At 31.9% G+C, this 18,510-nt stretch overlaps 1 protein-coding gene across 1 annotated transcript; it reads left to right on the top strand.

The window, feature by feature from the left end:
• The first annotated feature begins 4,195 nt into the window (after nucleotides 1-4,195).
• LOC145059850 (uncharacterized) lies at nucleotides 4,196-5,126 on the top strand. The gene is made up of 2 exons (XM_079007624.1): nucleotides 4,196-4,407; nucleotides 4,472-5,126. Exons 1-2 carry the CDS (start codon nucleotides 4,196-4,198, stop codon nucleotides 5,124-5,126), a joined length of 867 nt encoding a protein of 288 aa, XP_078863750.1.
• Nucleotides 5,127-18,510: the final 13,384 nt, after the last annotated feature.

The following is an 18,510-nucleotide window of genomic DNA, read 5'->3' as shown; positions in this document are numbered from 1 at the left end:
AAAATTCATATAGTTTTCATACAAGCTTCATTTTTTACGTTTTTTATATTCACGTGTAGCTATCGACGATATCTATAACTTTTGTTTAGACTCCGCTGACTAATTTTGAATTTATTTTTAAAGTTATATTTTTAACAGACTTAGAATGCTAAAGTTCGTTAAAAATTCATAACTCTCTTGTCCGATGTTTGTTATCGACTGTCTTTATATCGACGAACTCCTATTAATGAGATTTTTTTATTCTTGTTTATATTGTTTTCCTAACAATCGATCGATTTCCATTTCGGTTTATGTGTCATACACTGCTACGCTGCAACTTCTAAAAATCATAACTTCCTCTCACGAAGTCAGATTTGGATGTTCCTTATATGCACGCCATCGATTTTACGATCACTACGACTTTAGTTTAGATCACTTAGGCTAATAAGTAATCTATCAAAAAGTCACTTTCTACGATACGTAGAGTTGTGTTGATTTAATCACGAAATTTCGAAGAAACATTACTTCTTCATACGAAGTCAAATTTCAGTGTTTTTTATATGAACAAAATCATTGTCACATATACTACAACTTTGGTTAAGATTATTTATCCTAAATAATTTTCTATCAAAAAAATCGTTTCAATGTCTTATTATATATTAATCGCCTAGCCCAACTTCGTAGGCGTTACAAGCTTGTTTTGATTAATTATCTTTAAGAAAAAAGAGGTTTAGTTAGTTTGAATTTATCCTTAGTATAGTTATTAACCCTAAATGAATTATTAACAAAGCTAGGATTGTGATGTGTAAATGGTTAACGTAAACACACAACAAAGTTATTTAAGCAAGCAATGCAGCTTTCAAGTTTCAAACTTTTGAAACCCCTAGATCATTTTAGATTCATTGACATTCAATGAAATGTTAATCTCGATTGTGCTCATCTCAATTTAATGATGTGGATACCGCAGACCATAAAATAGAATGTGAATCAACCATAAAAAACCAAGAACTCTAATCCGACCAATATTTTTAGAAACCAACTCCACCAATCTGCTTAAAATCCATCGTCTAACACATCTTAACTTTTAAAAAAATTTGACAAACTTTTTTTTATTGAAATTTACATATATGTACATTTGAATATGCATAAAAAAAAATTAAAACTTTTAGAAACCAACTCCACCAATCTGTTCATATATACATTTTTTTTGAAGTTTTCAAATTTCAATTCTTTTAAACACTTACATTAGAGTCTCATTGTTTGGGTTGATTTTGAAATTTTTTTACATAAAATACAAAATGTACATATATGCAGATTTAGATATGAATATATGTACATAAAAAACCTCATTTTTTTAGCATATATATATAGGGCTAGGTTAAAGTGTTTTTTACATTTATTGTGTGCTACAATGCACCAATAGGAATTTAGTAAAATTATATTATTATTTAATTAAATAATGATAGATATTAAATGGTTTCCATAATTGTATGTATATTAAATGATATCCATAATTATAATTTTCTCTTTATGGAAATTAATTAAATTCGTCATTAATGTCAGCAATAACATTTTATCAGAATGAATTCGTATCTAGGTTTTATGTCAGCAATAACATTATTTCAGGACTCACTCACTTAAAATATAATAAAGTTGTATGGAATATGAAGAATGATGGTGTATTCTAGTAGAATATACTCTCGTTCTCTTAGAATACACTCTTATTATTTTATATATGAATTCATTCTGAAAGAATATTATTATTGACATTAATGACTAATTAAATTAGTCTCCATAAAAAGGAATTATAAATATGGATATCATTTAATATACATTTAATGTTTACTCAATTCTTATTGGTGCATTCTAGCACACAATAGATGTGAGAAACATTTGAACCTACCTATATATATATATATATATATATATATATATATATATATATATATATATATATATATATATATATATTATTTGAAAACTAGTGATGATATTCGTTTTGAAACATATTGAATGAATTATGAGTTTTTGGGTTCGTGCACCTCTTTAAGTTTTTAATTGCTTAGTGTACCGTTTCCGTATGAGTAGACAAATATATATATATATATATATATATATATATATATATATATATATATATATATGTATGTATATATATATGCATTTAATTTTTTATGAGTAGACAAATAGATATGTATATTGGTTTAAATGGTCCATCGTGACTATTTTTTGCTTTTAAAGGGCTTATACTTATCATTTTATGGTTTAAAAGGTCACATTTCTAGATTTGAAGGGTGCAACCGGTCACACCCATCTGACTAGGACGTTTTCTTATTCCACCTCAATGCCAAGTAGATTAAATATGTCAGGTCATTGCCACGTGTTATGTCACTAAATGAAACTTATATCCGTTTAAACCCTCTCAACTGTCCCTTTCATTTGTTCTGCTACCATTCGCATTCGTATACTTTTTTCAAACCGTGATTGACACGAATCCGTTTCTTAAACTCTTCCTCCCTGAAATCGGCCAACATAATCAATCCTATGGCTGTCTACATGAAGATAGATCTCCATTTTGCCAGAATTTTTTCGAGGTACCCCGCTATTTGTTACTCAGATGGTGCAGAACAAAGGTTCAATGATGTCGATTTTGCTGTATTGGACAAGAACGAGTTTGTGGGGTTCATTCAAAGATTCGCTAATGAGGTAAGCATCAATGTTTACTTTTGCATGCCCGATGTTGTGTTCCTTGATGGATTGAGGTTAATAGCTACTGATATAGACTATATGGACTTCATCGAAGTAGGATATGCTTCTCTTAGTGTTATTAATGTATACATGGACCATCTTGGTGTTAATGTACATCAATGGATCCTTGAGGAGCAAGGCAAAATATGCAGTTCATTAGATGAATTGTCTGATAGAATTGAAGTTGGTGAAGAAGTTCAAGGTGGTATGGATATGGATGATGGAATTGAAATTGAGGATATGTTGGGTCATAGCTGGCAAGGTGTTACGGAGGATTTGCAAGGCACTAGGGAAGAGTTGCAAGATCGGGAAGGTGATGACATTAACATTGAAGTTGAGAATGATCAAGGTGTGTTGCAAGATCGGAGGATTTGCAAGGCACTATGTTGTTGCAAATGGTTATCAGTTATGCTACAAGAAAAATGATAGTAGGAGACTTTTAGTGAAATGTTGTTCTGGTTCTTGCAAGTTTAGATTGTGGGCATCTTGGATGAGTGAGGAAAAATATTTCCAAATTAAGAGTCTCATAAATGAGCATAATTGTGCAAGAAACTTCAAATTAGGTTCAATTGTCAACTATGCTTGGATAGGTACCCATTACACCTCCCAATTCTTATAGAAACAAAAAGTTAGTGTTAGGCTCCTTAGGGATGAGGTTAAAGAGAAATTTGGGATAGATGTAAGTATGGGACAGTGTCGAAGAGCTAAGAAGTATGCAATTGAGTTGATTGAGGGAACATTAGTTGATCACTATGCAAAGCTATGGTCATATGGTGAGGAGATAAGAAGATCAAATCCTGGATCAACAATCAAAATGGATGTCAATGCTATGCGAGATGGTAAGACTTATTTTAGCAAGTTTTACATTTGTTTTGATGCCCTAAAGCAAGGGTGGAGAGGGAGCTGCAGAAGAATTATAAATTTGGATGGGTGTTTCTTAAAGGGTTTATGTTCAGGAGAACTAATTGTTGTTGTAGGAAGGCATGCTAATAATCACATATTCCCAATTGCATGGGCAGTTGTATGTGTTGAAAACAAAGCAAATTGAAAATGGTTCTTGGAAAATCTAAAAGATGAACTTCATCTAGAGGATGGTTTTGGTATATCATTGATGTCAGATCAACACAAGGTATGTCATATACTTACAACTTTTATATATTTCACAATTAAGTTACATGATGTTTAAAATATGATTATTATTATTATGTAGGGGTTGTTAGAGGCTGTTAAGGAAGTGCTTCCTATTGCTGAACATAGGCAATGTGCAAGGCATATTGTAGCCAACTTTAGGAAAAGATTTAGTGGTGTACACTATGAGAACATGTTTTGGAAGGCAAGCAAAGCATCCAATGAGCCTTTATTCAATGCTGCCATGAAGGAGATTCAAGTACTTAATCCTGCAGCGTATGATTACCTTATGGAAACAAACCCAAAATCTTAGAGTAGAGCATTCTTTCAAGAAGGAAAGATGTGTGATATAGTGGAAAATGGATTGTCTGAGAGCTTTAACAGTGTCATCAGGGATGCAAGGAAAAAGCCAATCATCACCATGTTAGAGGAGATTAGACTATATGTTATGGAAAGGTTGTACAATTTGAAGTTGAAAGGTTGTTCATGGCTTGATTACAAACCCTGCCCATCAATAACACTCCTACTAAATAAATTGAAAAGAGCTCAAAGGTACTTTCTAGTCTTTACACTTTTAATATAATTGACATACTAACTAATAAGGTGGGTTTAATAGGTACTGGCAGGTTTTACCAAGTGGTCTTAACCAATTTGAAACTAGAAACCTTGCAGAATCATATGCTATTGACCTTGACAAGAAGACTTGTACTTGTAGAGTATGGAAACTTAATGGGTATGGTTGTGTGCACTCAGTAGCAACTATATCATATTTGAATAGAGATGTAGCCACTTATGTTGATCCAATGTTGTATACTGCCTTCTACAAGAACACTTACAAATACCAAATACATGGGATGAATGGCAGCAACATGTGGCCAGTTACTGAGTTCATACCACCCTCCTTACCAGCATTGAAAAGAAGAATGTCAGGTAGACCAAAGGTAAACAGAAGAAGAGATGCATCAGAAAAGCTTCCAAGGCACACTGTGTCTAAGTCAGGGAAAATAATCTTGTGTAGTGTGTGTAGACAATCAGGGCATAACAAGGTTACTTGTCCCAAAGTTGAAAGGCCACATGTAGAAAGGTCAAGGGTGCAAAGGAGCATGAAACTAAAGGTCAAGAAAAGGAAAACAGTTGACAAGGGTAAAGATGGTGAAGGAAGTAGTGGACCAACTAGAGGTGGTGAAGGAAGGAGTGGACCAACTACAGGTTATGAAGGAAGGAGTGGACCAAAATTGGTGGTAAAAGGAAAAAATCTGAGAGGATCATAAAAAAGATACTTGCAAAGAAGGTTAAGACCAAGGATGGGAAAGGTGAAACTAGTGCAGACCCGGTAGACCTTAATGAGTAGGTATAATTTGATGGTTTCCTATGGGTATGTTTGACAATGGTTTTATGTTGTACTTGTTTGTTTGGTTTGACATTTACTTGTTTGTGTGAAGTTAGTATGTTTACATTAACAATGGTTTGTAATATTATCATGCTTTGGTTGTTTAAGACTTTCGGATTCCTATTACTTTTCACCTAGCATGCAGTCAATTCCCATTATTTTCATGTGTTATTTGTGTGCTTAGTGGACAAAAATGTGGTCCTTGTAAGTAAGGGTATTGGCACAAGACATTATACGTAATGACATTAAGCAACCCAAGAACATTAACATTTGCTTTTATTTGACTAGATTAAGGGTAATGACACAATAACACATCAACGAACCATCACATAACTACATAGTGTTCTTAATTCACCAATCCAAGTACATAACTTATAAATGATTAAAGTACATTTGATTACAACTTATAAATGATTAAACCCAAAAAAAACATCCAACCAAAAAGTAAAAGCAGCTTCAACTTCAACACCTCTGCTTGCAGGTTTTTCTTCGACCTCAGGAGTACACTTAAAATTATGTCTTCATTGTTGCACTTTATTTCATCCACCCAAGAAATGAAACCTGATCATGGTCCCTAAAACAGAAATTAAGGTAACATTTAAAACCGATCATCAAACTAGGGTTCTAAACATATGAATACAAGTACCTGGTTTGGACATGCATAAAATGGTCTTCCAGGGTTATTGACAGTCTTCGATGTGCGAGTTATTGTTGGACTTCCACACCCACACACAATCTTCATGTGCGAATTTTTGAATCTCACTCCACAGTTCCTTTGAAAAAGAGAAAACAAATTGAAGGATCACAGTTGCTTTGAAAAAGAGAAAACAAAATGGTCTTCCAAGGTTATTTACAGCCGTTAGAAGCATCAAATGACAAAAATACCCTCACCGTGCAACGCACGTGGGGTACAACAACCCAACATATGTTATCATTCTTGTTCTTGCATGATCTTACAACCAAACTAAAAATGGTCAAATGTACTATGATACAAAATGCCTGAGAGCTACTCAAGTCCTTTTCCATTAAAAAAACTTAACATACGAACAAAATGGCTGTCATTAACACAGGTCTTTTAACATGATCGTTATATATGAAACACAAAAAAAACAAAAAAAAAACTAAGAACAGAAAATCCATAACTATCCTAGCTTCATAATGTACCCAAAGCATCTTATCCAAGCTTCATAAGGACTTTGACCCCAACCATTATCATCCCAAGCATTGCCACCATGACGCCGCCCATCACCAGAGCAATCGCTTTTAACTTCCTCTCATGATCTTCTAACTTGTGATGCAGACTGATGTGATCAACACGGCACACAATGAAATCTTTACCCACTTGATCTTTGAACGTCTGCATCTTGATCTGGTTGGCAGCAATCTTGTCTCCACAGTCGCAAAAAACTGAATGCAGGTCGCTGAGGTTAACAAACTCTCCAGAATTTATCGAGTCAGGTGAGGGAGGTGGTGGAGCCGACATTGATAGATTTTAGGGTGTTGGTCGGAATCGTGTTTGGCTTATTAGGGTAAAAAGGTATCGATTTCTGCTACCTTAAGCACCAAAGATTTGTGAAGAAGACTTTATGCCCCCACCACCGACTCTTCCTTGTCCTCTACGGGTTGTTGGATGATTGGTAGACATCATGGCTAATTAATGAGGTTAGTTGGACGCTTAGGTGGAGGATGAGTACACGAGTCCAGTTCATTGCTGAGTAAGCTGCTTAGTTGGCAAGTCAAAAAGTTCTTTTACCTTCGATTGTGGGTTAAAGTCTCATATTAACCGGTCATTTACAAGTATAAGCCATTTAAAAGCAAAAAATAGTCACGAATGACCATTTAAACCAATATACGAAAGATAGTTGGGCCAGAATGACAATAACCCTTAATTTTTTATGCGAATAAAAAGGTATATATAATGAAATCCTACATATATTGCATAAGTTGACATCATATATGGCTTGTTGGGTTTTCACTTTAGGTTAAAGAGCCGACGAGCATCACACATTTAATGTTCAAAATACATATAACATGACAACATGCCTATTTTCATCACCATCATTCACATATTTCTTGTGTGTTTGCTTTCCCTTTCATGTTCATTTCAGTAATGAACTTTTTTCACGTATAAAATAATAGCAATTTTTTATTTAATTTTATTTTATGCATTAATTTATAAGATCAATAGTTTTTTTATTATTATTTTAGATAAAGTATTACTAGAATAGTTTAAAAGAAATAGGAACAAAATGTGTCAAAAAAATGAGACTCTAATGTAAGTGTCAAAATAAAACAAGAGATTATCCCAAAAAAAAAATTAATGGATTTCTCATGTTATTATAAATAGGAACAAAGAACAAAAAAAAAAATATCTCATTCATAATTTAACTAATGAATATGTCTAACAGTCTAAGATAAAGTATCTAATTCATAATTTAACTAATGAATGGAACACAAATAAAATTCTGCAATATGCATTTTTTATCCAACAAAACTTAATGTTCTTTTGTCTTTAGTTGGTTGAGAGAAAAATAATGTTTTTTTTTATATGTAGGACTTTTCCCTATAATTACATATATATGTCTATCAGTGATTATTAAATATAGACCAATGTTTTAAAAACCGTGACCGATTCCCAGTTTAACCGGTTCGACCGCCGGGTAAACCGGTTTCTATATTTTTCATTTTTTTTTCTATATTCCTACACATACATACATATATAAATTATGAATTTGATATTTAAAAGTTCAAACATTAAATATACACATAAAAATAAGTTGTAGATGAATTCAAATACATTAAAATAACACATAACCATAAGTTTTAGTGTTTTACATCAATCCATATACGTTAAAAAGGAAATAAAATATAATACCGAAATAAAATATAGTTTTAGATGAATACAAGCATATCAAAAAACTTTATAACATTTACCATATGTTTTTATTTAGAGAAATTTAAATAGATTTGATAAAAATCATCAAAGTTTATTATGTAAATGGTTCTTTTTCATGTGTTTTTATTTGGTTTAACCGGTTCAACCGGTTTATTTTGACCGGTTCAACCGGATTTTTCTAAAAACCGGCCGGTTCATTCCTGTTTAGAAATCAATGTAAAACCGGTGATAGTTGAACCGCTCCATCTCCCGATTCCCGGTCCAACCGGTTCGACCGGCCGGTTCAAACCGGTTTTTAAAACATTGATATAGACTAAAATACAAAAAAAGGTCTCCGTTATTTGCTACAATTCGTAATTTTAGTATAAGCTTTAAAATTTCTGCAAAACAATCGTTTCATTTTTTTAAAGTTTTTTTTATAATCCATATAAAATAATATATTATCCTTCTCTTGCCTACATTCACCATCTGCGATTGCCATATCCTTTCGAAAAAAATGGCTAGTGTCCACAAAACACAAAACCATGTTGAATGAATATTGTGGGGATCTGTATCCACAAAATGTAATGGTTGAGGCGTTGAAATTTCACAGAAAGTCTAAGGTTCAAAATATGACATATCTAAAATATTGCTAGTGTTTTATAATTGACTTGCCATCTTATAACAGGTTTTAATTATAGTACAACTTATCATTTTTTGTGGGGATTTGATGGTTTTGAACCCCCACCATATCTATAAACAGTGGCGAGTCTATGATAAAAAATCACATGGTTCATTAATTTTTCTTTAGAAAATTTTCTATAAAAATTCAAAGATTTTATAGGTAAGATAAGTCCTAAATTTTTTAAAGGTATTTCACTAAAAAAATTCAATATAAGTTTTAGCTAAATTAATAAAATTAGGTGGGTCATTGGACCATTTACTTACACATAGACTCGCCCCTCTCTATAACGTAAGCATGGTGTTAATTTTTTAAAACTTATATTAAAACTGTGAATTTCATTAAACCGGCGCTATTAGTAATTTAGTTTTAGATGTATTGTCACATAAATTTAGACTTACAAAGTTTTAAATTTGTTATTTTAGGTGGTTTGTTATCAACCAAATGTTTATATTAGATTGCGTGTGCAAGTAGTCTTTTGGGGAAAAAAGGAGTAAAAACTAAAATAAGTTTAGGATTGACATCCTTAAAAGAAGTAAGTGCATGCAAAGAAAAACCTTATTATACATGACTTCTTTATACGCAAATACTTTTTTTTTGAATGGCATACATGATGAAACATGAAAGTAAGATGCTTATGACACGTTAACTAACATTTTATCTTGTATTAGCTCCTAACAATTTACTATATATGGCAAACATCATTAATATTTGAAAGCGATAATAAGGCTAGAAGTTTAGCACCTACACGATTGTCTGTTAGCGTTAGGTGTTCTTTTTTTACTATCGGAACAGAATAAAAAACGATTTTTTGTCGTTCATATATGATTTGCATATGTACAAAAATGATGAAAAATATGCAATTAAAAAAAATTGTTTTTTAGCATATCTTATAAAAAAATTTGTATATATGCGAATCTATGTTGTATTGTATTTGAACTCTTACATTTTCAACTTATGTTAAATTATATATATATATATATATATATATATATATATATATATATATATATTGATGCGACCTGGCTTCCGACCACCTAGAGGTTGACGGCAGTGATCGTCTGAGAGAAACATGAGAGGTCACAAAGAGAGAAAGTCGTCAGTCGTTCTCCAGGAAAAGGTCCCGGGAAAACGCTCCAACGGTCAAATTAGTAGTGTATTGGAGTGCAAAAGTTAAGAATCGGGAGAGATAGCTTACCTCTCAAGGTGGAATGATGATCCTCCTCGGTCCGTACGAGGAACAGGGACTTTAATCCCGACAAGATCCACTGTCCTCATTGGTGAGTCGTGTTCCTCGTTGTGTCAGGTCCAACGATTGGTCCATGCGATAATGTTTTGGATGTGCTCCTTGTCGCCTGAAGTCGTTATCCTTGGACTTTAGTAGAGGATGGCTTTTGGCGGGAGAGGACCTTCTCCGCGCTCGCCCTGCTTGGGCGCTTGGCAGCTAGGGATTCCACTGGGGCGCCTGGCAACTGGGACGGCCAAGCTGGGCCTGGCCAGACCTTGCTGGGGATTCTCTTATTCCCGGCCAGAGGGGCGTGTCTCATATATATATATATATATATATATATATATATATATATATATATATATATATATATATATTCCGGTTTCTGTGACAACTCAAAAAATGGTGATGACCGCGACGACAATTCCCCACCACCCATTTTATGAAGGGCACAAACATCAAACTCAAATACTTAATCGTGATGTTCGAATGCGACCCACGTTCGTAGTAACTAATACGGACTCGAGAATTTAATCACGTGCGGTGAGAATCCATAGAATGTCATTTAAATGAGTTTTATTGTTTATTTTCATTTATTTTGTTTTTTTTTTTTCGTTAAAAAGAATCAAAACTTTTTTTAACACATATATGCTTGGTTTAAACGTCTTTATTTTATTTTTCTTTTTTTATAAATTATTTTTTTTTCTTTTTTTCGTTTTTTTTTCAAATATTTTTACTATATATTTAAAGATACTTGTGCTTATTTTTTGCTTTTTTATTTTTGTGATTTTTAAAAGTTAATATCGGTTTGAGTTTTTAATGTTTAACAATTATAAAAGTTTGAATAGAAGAATATTAATGATCATATATGTTTCGTTTATACTTTTTTTTAATCATAAAATTTTGAATCAAATCATTTTTGAAACATATGCCTATGCATCAATAATATATTCAATTAAATATACTTTTTGTTAAAAAAAAATTATGTACCATTATATATTTTGAATCGTAAAAAAAATAAGGATTTTAAAATTAATATTTCTTAAAATTAAAAATAAATACTTCAAAAACTTATTGTAGAAATTTTTTTTTACAAATCCACTAGTATATTGAGTAGAAGTATCCCTTAAATTTTCAAGATTTTTGGAGAATTTTTTTCAGGTTATTTTTATTAAAAAAATAAAAATATTTTTATTCAAATTTCAATGATTGTGCTCATTTTGTAGAGAATTAAGTTTTAAGATTTTTTCAAAGAAAAAAAAAGTTATGGCCCAAAAACGGAGTAGATGAAAAAAAGATTTGTATTCACGGTCCTCACTTATTTTTGAGTCCTCACTCGACCCAAATTATATAATCAAATCTCCACTATTTATTTTTTCAATCATGCAGGAAAGATTTGTCATCGTAGTCCTCATTTATTTTTGTGTCATCACTTGATCTAAATTATATATATATATATATATATATATATATATATATATATATATATATATATATATATATAGACGCAACTTCTTTTGAGAACCAAAAAAACGTGCGAAATTGAGAACTACCAATGCAAATATCATTTTTCAAAGTCAAACACACAAATATTAACGAAATGCAGCGTTTAAATCATATCTAAGCTCAAAAAAAGATTTGACGATTTTTTTTGCTATCGATTCTCTATTTTTTTAACTATTGATTCATATATATATATATATATATATATATATATATATATATATATATATATATATATATGGATCTGAACGCATATATGACTGTTGATGCATGCATGCATATCTGGATCTGCAGTCCATACGAACGCATATATTTGCCTTTAAAAATCCATTTCTTAAAGTTTGAATATATGAATTTTATTTATATAATAAATATAACAATGTCATAGATAATTTTGATTCGAAGAATATTTGAATCTACAGAGTTTGCTTATAGAATTTTATTTTGAAAAATATTGATATTTACTTTATAATGTATTAAGAGATCTAGTTCTCAAAATCATAATTAATCATTTTAGAATATGAATGTGATCTTTATGAAAAGTGATTAAGTAAATAACCAAATCATCTAATCAATTAACTGATACATGCATTTAGTCAAACTAAATTCAACATACATTGTTCAAAATAAACATTGTTTTACAATCAAGTCTTTTATGATCAAACATATATAATAAACTTCAAAAGTGAAGTTCCAACTTTTTGTTCTTAGTTGCTTACTCTTATTGAATATCTATAAACATTTATAAATATTAGATTAACATTAAGTATCAAGTACTTGAGTATTACATGATAGTTATAAGTTCTATCTTATAGATATAGGAGTTGGGTCTGACGAGTCTTTCTCAAATAAGAGGAGCAGTTCATCTTCCATTGTCATGTTTCTTGACAATAGAAACAAGATCCATATTTAATGGATTTTCTAAATTTCTTGGGCTTAAACCTTCTATAGGTTTCCTTTCCATAAACTATGGGCCTCTTAGAGCACACAGTATGACTCTTTTCAGCCTTGCATTCTTCCAATGTTTGAATAGGTTTGAATCATCATCATTGTATTGTTGGGTATATTTGTTTAACTTTACGGAACATCTAATATTCTTCTAAGTTTTCAAAGACTTTCTGGAGGTCAGGAATGATTGTTCGCAGTATGATATAAGATACATATTCAACATCACAGTGATGCTTCCACTAGGGATCATGCTTAGATTTACTTCTTAGAGCAGGTGGTTTAGAGATATGGTCTTTAATAATATATATATATATATATATATATATATATATATATATATATATATATATATATATATATTATTAAAGAATCTTTCTTGAGAATAGCCCTCAAGGTAAGAAACCGTTCATTGAAATTATCAACACGAGAAAGATAATGCATGGTAGTGATATTTGATTTTGTTTTCAGTTACAAAATTTAACAGAATTCATTTAGTATTTTCAATATTAAATCTTCAATAATTAATACTCTTTAAGTTTCTAAAATATTATTTATCAAAGTTTAGGATCCAAGTTGCAAAGCAAATAAATAGTTAGGTGACATTTATCCCACTTATTTAACTTAACTAGGTAGATAGCGATTATCAATTATATTCAAATATATAATTCCTAGCAATATGGGATCACGAACAACTTCTGTTAATTGACATGTTTGATCACATCTATGCCTCAGGTCTTTCTTTCTTAGGTGACCTTTTTCACAATATATATTCAATAAAACCATCTACTTTGACGAACATCTGCAATAGGCCTATAACTAGTTATATAAATCGCGAATACACATCGGCCTTCAAAAGATAACACTAGTGGTTACATGACAATTTCCTACAAGTTTTACAAGTAACGTGCCAATGCTTCAAAAGTGGACCACATATACTTAAATTTTGAAAAGGGGTCTTTATATATTCTATAATTGTAGTTTTAAAAATATATTATATCACGGCCACTGCACATCCAATAAACCATTGTATCTTTTTATTAAAATCACATTATATAACAATGTTCTTTTATAAAAATCCAATTTTATATAATTGACGCGTCCAATTTTAAATGTAATATCTAATATTAAGGTTTGAAGTTTGAGCGCTAAAGAACATTTATAAACCTTTTAAAAAAATTGTTTATTATATAAGGTTTGGAGTTTGATAAATCTCTAAAATCATTATTTTAAACTTATAAAATATTAATCGTCGAAATTTTCCGTTAGTTTTAAACAAGAAAAGTCATTTTATTTTAAAACCTTTGTACTATCTTATGTTAAAAAACAAATTTTATTAAAACAAAACTCCATGTGATAATTTTATATTTAAAAAATTATCTAACAGTTAAAATCTTATTTTACAAATGTGCATAATATTAACACAATATTAAGCATCACAAAGCATAAAAGATATATGTGCATAAACCAAATGTAAACTAATGATATTTTTTGAGTCATCATAAAAATGCCAAGTTCATGCTTAAGAGACATGAGGGACCAAAACTTCTATGATGTCTTTATGTTCCACTTGCTTTAACACCTTCTAGCAAGTTCATGAAATAATTTTCTAAAGTTTATAGAACTTTAACAAAATCAAGTGCATGAACATTTGATCTTCAAAAAGGCCACCATCTTTATTCTTGTTATATGTTTTTTAAAAATAAATTATTTTAAATCTAATCTATTACTTACAAAAATAAACAAAATGAAAACTATATATTTAATTATTACCTACCATTTGAATAAATAAACAATACAACTATTTTAACAAATCAACATAAAAATAATAATGAATAGTCCATGGCTATTTTATACACATCATACATACATCTATATCTAAAATATGTAACGCCCACAACTTCGGGCTAACCAGTTAAGACGTATTAAGCTTTAAAAATGATTTTTTTATAAAATATTATTTAGGATAAATAATCTTAACCAAAGCTATAGTGTATGTGACAATGATTCCGTACATATAAAGAAATTTGAAATCCAACTTCGTCTGAATAAGTTATGTTTATTCGAAGTTTCGTGATTAAACCGGCATGACTTTGCATATCGTAAAAGGTGAATGTTTGATAGATTACTTGTTAGCCTAAATAATCTAAACAAAAGTCGTAGTAGTCGTAAAATCGAGAGTGTGCATATAGAGAACATCCAATCTGACTTAGTGAGAGAAAGTTATGGTTTTTTGAAGTTTCAGCGTAGCAATGCGGACACAAAAATCGAAATATGGACTCATCTATATAAAAACAGTCGAGAACGGAGTTAGTATGAAGAAGTTATGAATTTCGTATGGACTTTAGCAGTCTAAACCGGTCTAAATGTGAATTTTTGATACAACAATAACTAGATGTTGAGACCTTAATGAAAGTTGTAGAGCTCTTCGATAAGAGAGGATATAAAGAACGTTAAAAATGGAGCTCGTATGCAAAATTTGTGGTCATCCAAAGATCTGTGAGAAACCACATTTGTTGATGATGTGGCAGCATCAGAGTGCGCCACATGGCAAGTCGGCCACCCGCTCCTCCAAGAGACGTGAAGATGTGGCTCCACAAAATTTTGACATGTGGCAAAGTTCAAAAAGAAGGGATGTGGACTAACTGGTGCTCGACGTTTGACAGAAAGAAAGAGGAACTGACAAGGCTGATGGGCGAGACACGTCTCATGGCCTTGGGCGGCACGCCTTCCCTGCACTAAAAATACTCCTCCATTTTTTCTTCATTTTAACACCAAATTTCAACTTTTTTCTCTTTAAGATATTACTCCCTCTTAATTCATAATTTTTGGGGTTTCCTTGGAGTATTTAGCAAGGTTTTAAGGGCTCTAGCCTCTAGGAGTCCGAAAAATAAAAAGTTTTTAGTTTCAAAGTTCTGTCTAAATAATTTTTTGGTTTTCACTAAAATCTCTTTAAGTTATACTCCACTCTTTTGCTTCTAGTGTAACTTATATTTATAGTCATAATTCATTATTATGAACATATAAATAAGATTTATCAGTAATTCCAAGTCATTATATTGATTGATCTACTTACGGGGATAACGTCAAGTCTAGATTAAGTGAGGTGTTTAAAGCAGGATTTCCAGACAATATACTCTGTATACCAAACAGACTCTACCTTCAATATGATCCTACATGGTTATTCCTTACTTGATAGATCTTGATCTAGACATTGGGAGATGAAAAAATGATTAGAAGAGGTCTTTAACAATGAAATTATAGGAGATGTCATGACATTTACTTGTGATCTTTGCGATGTAGTCATCTACCAGAGTATAGATGAAGACCACAGACTAATTTAAACAGTCCAGTGCGATATTGGAAGGTTCACAACATGTAGGTAATGAATTACAAGTTCAAGCAATGTACGAACCATGTATTCATGTGATGTACTCCACCCCCTTACAAACATATATATTGCAAAGCAGTATTGTCAATGCAATGATATGCGATGATAAATGATGTACATTAGGAGAAGCCCTTAGAGATGAAAAATATAAATTGCGATGATAGGCAATGAACATTAGGAGAAGTCCTTAGCAATGAAAATATAAAATGTGATGATTAGGCGATGATCCTTATGAGAAGACTATAGCGATGAAATGTGATGTAGGTGATAATCCTAGTGAGAGGTTCTTAGAAAGAATAAAGAAGAAAATGGGGATGGGTAATAAGGTTAATTGTTTGATAATTAAACATATTAACTAAATTATTATGGGTTGAAAACCCTATGTACTCACTAGGTTTCTCAACCAGACCCACTCAGCTTCTTTGTATCACATGTAGCAGTACAAAGGTACATGAATGATGAAAGATTCAAGGAGATGTAAGTTGATAGTCTAAGATACTCTAAGGCTTGTTTATGCTTATGTTTTGTATCAGTTATGATATCCCAAGTTTTTATAAATCAAAATACTTTTACGGGACCAATTTCCTTATTTATAAATAAACTTTGTTTTATATTAATGTAAATAAAAAGTTTTAAAATGTTCGTGAAATGGGGATGTCACAGTTGCTATCAGAGCATTAGTTTAAGTGAACTAAGAATTTAGATGATTTCTAGACTTCAACTTAGAATGCTAAGCAATGATCGTGAGATGTGTGTCTAGTATATTTTAGGTACTACACCTAAATTGACACAAGCACTAGCTTAGATTAGGATAAGATGTCTAATTGCTTTTATGTGTTAAATGGTTTGTATTATAACATGCCTTAGGTTGCCTTAACGTCCCAAAATTAAGACAAAAAAATTTCGTTTTTAAATTAATAAACTATTATCCAAAACATCATAATAAAACCATGGTGGAACAAAGTGTATCAACTACATCATAAAACATCAGAGTAATCATAAAATACGGAATGAGGTGGTGTGTGCACTGTAATCATCTCGGGCTCTTCCCCTTTTAACCAAAAGTACCTGAAAACATAAACTAAAAACCGTAAGCACATAGCTTAGTGAGTTCCCCAAAATACCACATACCATACATAATAAACATATAATGGGCCCCGCTCGATATACATATATGTCAGTCATCGGGCCCTTCCAGGTATACATATAAACATATAATAGATAAACACATAGCACATGCAATAATCACAAAGATAAATGGCATAAAGAATGGTCATCGGGCCCTGCCCAGTAAGCATACAAGCACATAACACAAGCAAGATTCATGCAGACATCTAGCATCCTAACATAACAAACCATGGTCCGGAATTGGTGCCTTTGACCTGCAAAAACACAATGAGGAAACTCACCTCTAACTGCTGAAATACGCAAAAGAATCTCCACCTGCTAGTCCGGAAAATCCTCGTGCTATCATCAACAAAATAATATCCAATTATTAATTGGATCTCGACCCAACCAAAAATCTAAGCGACTTAGCCCATAACCAGGGTAAAAGACCATTTTACCCTTTTTCTTACTTGGCCTAAAACCAAGGCCCAACCCAACTACTCAAAAGGCCCAAATCCTAAATGGTAACCCAAGGCCCAGTTATGGCCCAATCTTCCAAATTAGGCCCAAAACCCATCATGTGCCTAAATCCAAGGAAACCCAAAATACTAGTCAACAGCCCGATTCAAAAATCTAATGGCCCAATAAGACCCAAACTTAGAAAGCCCAAACTATGCCCCAAACTGAGAAGGCCAAGCCCAAACGCCCAACTGTTGAGTACGTGGGGCGTACCTAGCTCATACGCCCAACGTACTCCCCTTATACTAGATATCTTCATTAGGCACTTAATCAGTTAAGATCTTTTGCTATACTCTCATATCCAGTCCCTAAGAGTGACTTATCAAGTAAAGTTGAAAACTTTACACTCTTGCATGACTTAATGGGACCCAATACTAAAAAAGAAGCTTAATAAAGATCTTAAGACATGCATGGACCAATATCCTCCATAAAGTTTACATTTTTATGAACATGGGGTCTTAATGAAGCTAATATCTAGCATCCGTTGCTTCTAGAGTAGATCAAAAGGTCAACTTTAACTCAAAAGACTCAAAAATGCAAAAATAACTCCATAAAGTAGATCTATAACAAATGACCATCAAGGTGAGAGCTTTTTATCTCAAAAGGCTTGCAAATGAGAAGGTAATTCTGGATCTAATAGCTCAAGCTATACCTCTAATCAATCACCAAGAGTTCTTCTTCTTCTTCCATTAAACACCACCAAAATCACACTTACAAGCACAAAACTCACAATAAGCACTTGGGGTTTTCTTTTCAGGGTAAAGGGAGGCGGAGGCTGGTCAAACATGTACAAGAGGTGCTATAATGAGTTTTAAATAGAGTGCAAACACTAATAATTAGGGTTTTCCCAAACCGTGCGTACGCCCAGCATACGTGAGTGATGTCCGCGACCAGCAAATAGCTAGTACGCTAAGCGTAGTCATAGAGTACGCCCTGCGTACTTGCCAAGAACCAAAATGAAAAGAATTTTGATTAAAGGGCTAAAAGGAAACTTACCAAAATCTTGAATGTTATA

This window comes from Lactuca serriola, chromosome 6, assembly GCF_051521515.1.
Source record: "Lactuca serriola cultivar US96UC23 chromosome 6, Lser_US96UC23_V15, whole genome shotgun sequence".
Classification (NCBI taxonomy): Eukaryota; Viridiplantae; Streptophyta; class Magnoliopsida; order Asterales; family Asteraceae; genus Lactuca; species Lactuca serriola.
This window is presented reverse-complemented; position numbering and strand designations above follow the sequence as displayed.

Excerpts from the sequence above, each read along its gene's own strand:
- LOC145059850 (XM_079007624.1), top strand. The coding sequence starts at position 4,196 with ATGTGTGATATAGTGGAAAATGGATTGTCTGAGAGCTTTAACAGTGTC. Across the intron at positions 4,408-4,471 it reads AAATTGAAAAGAGCTCAAAG|GTACTGGCAGGTTTTACCAA; the intron begins GTACTTTCTAGT and ends TGGGTTTAATAG.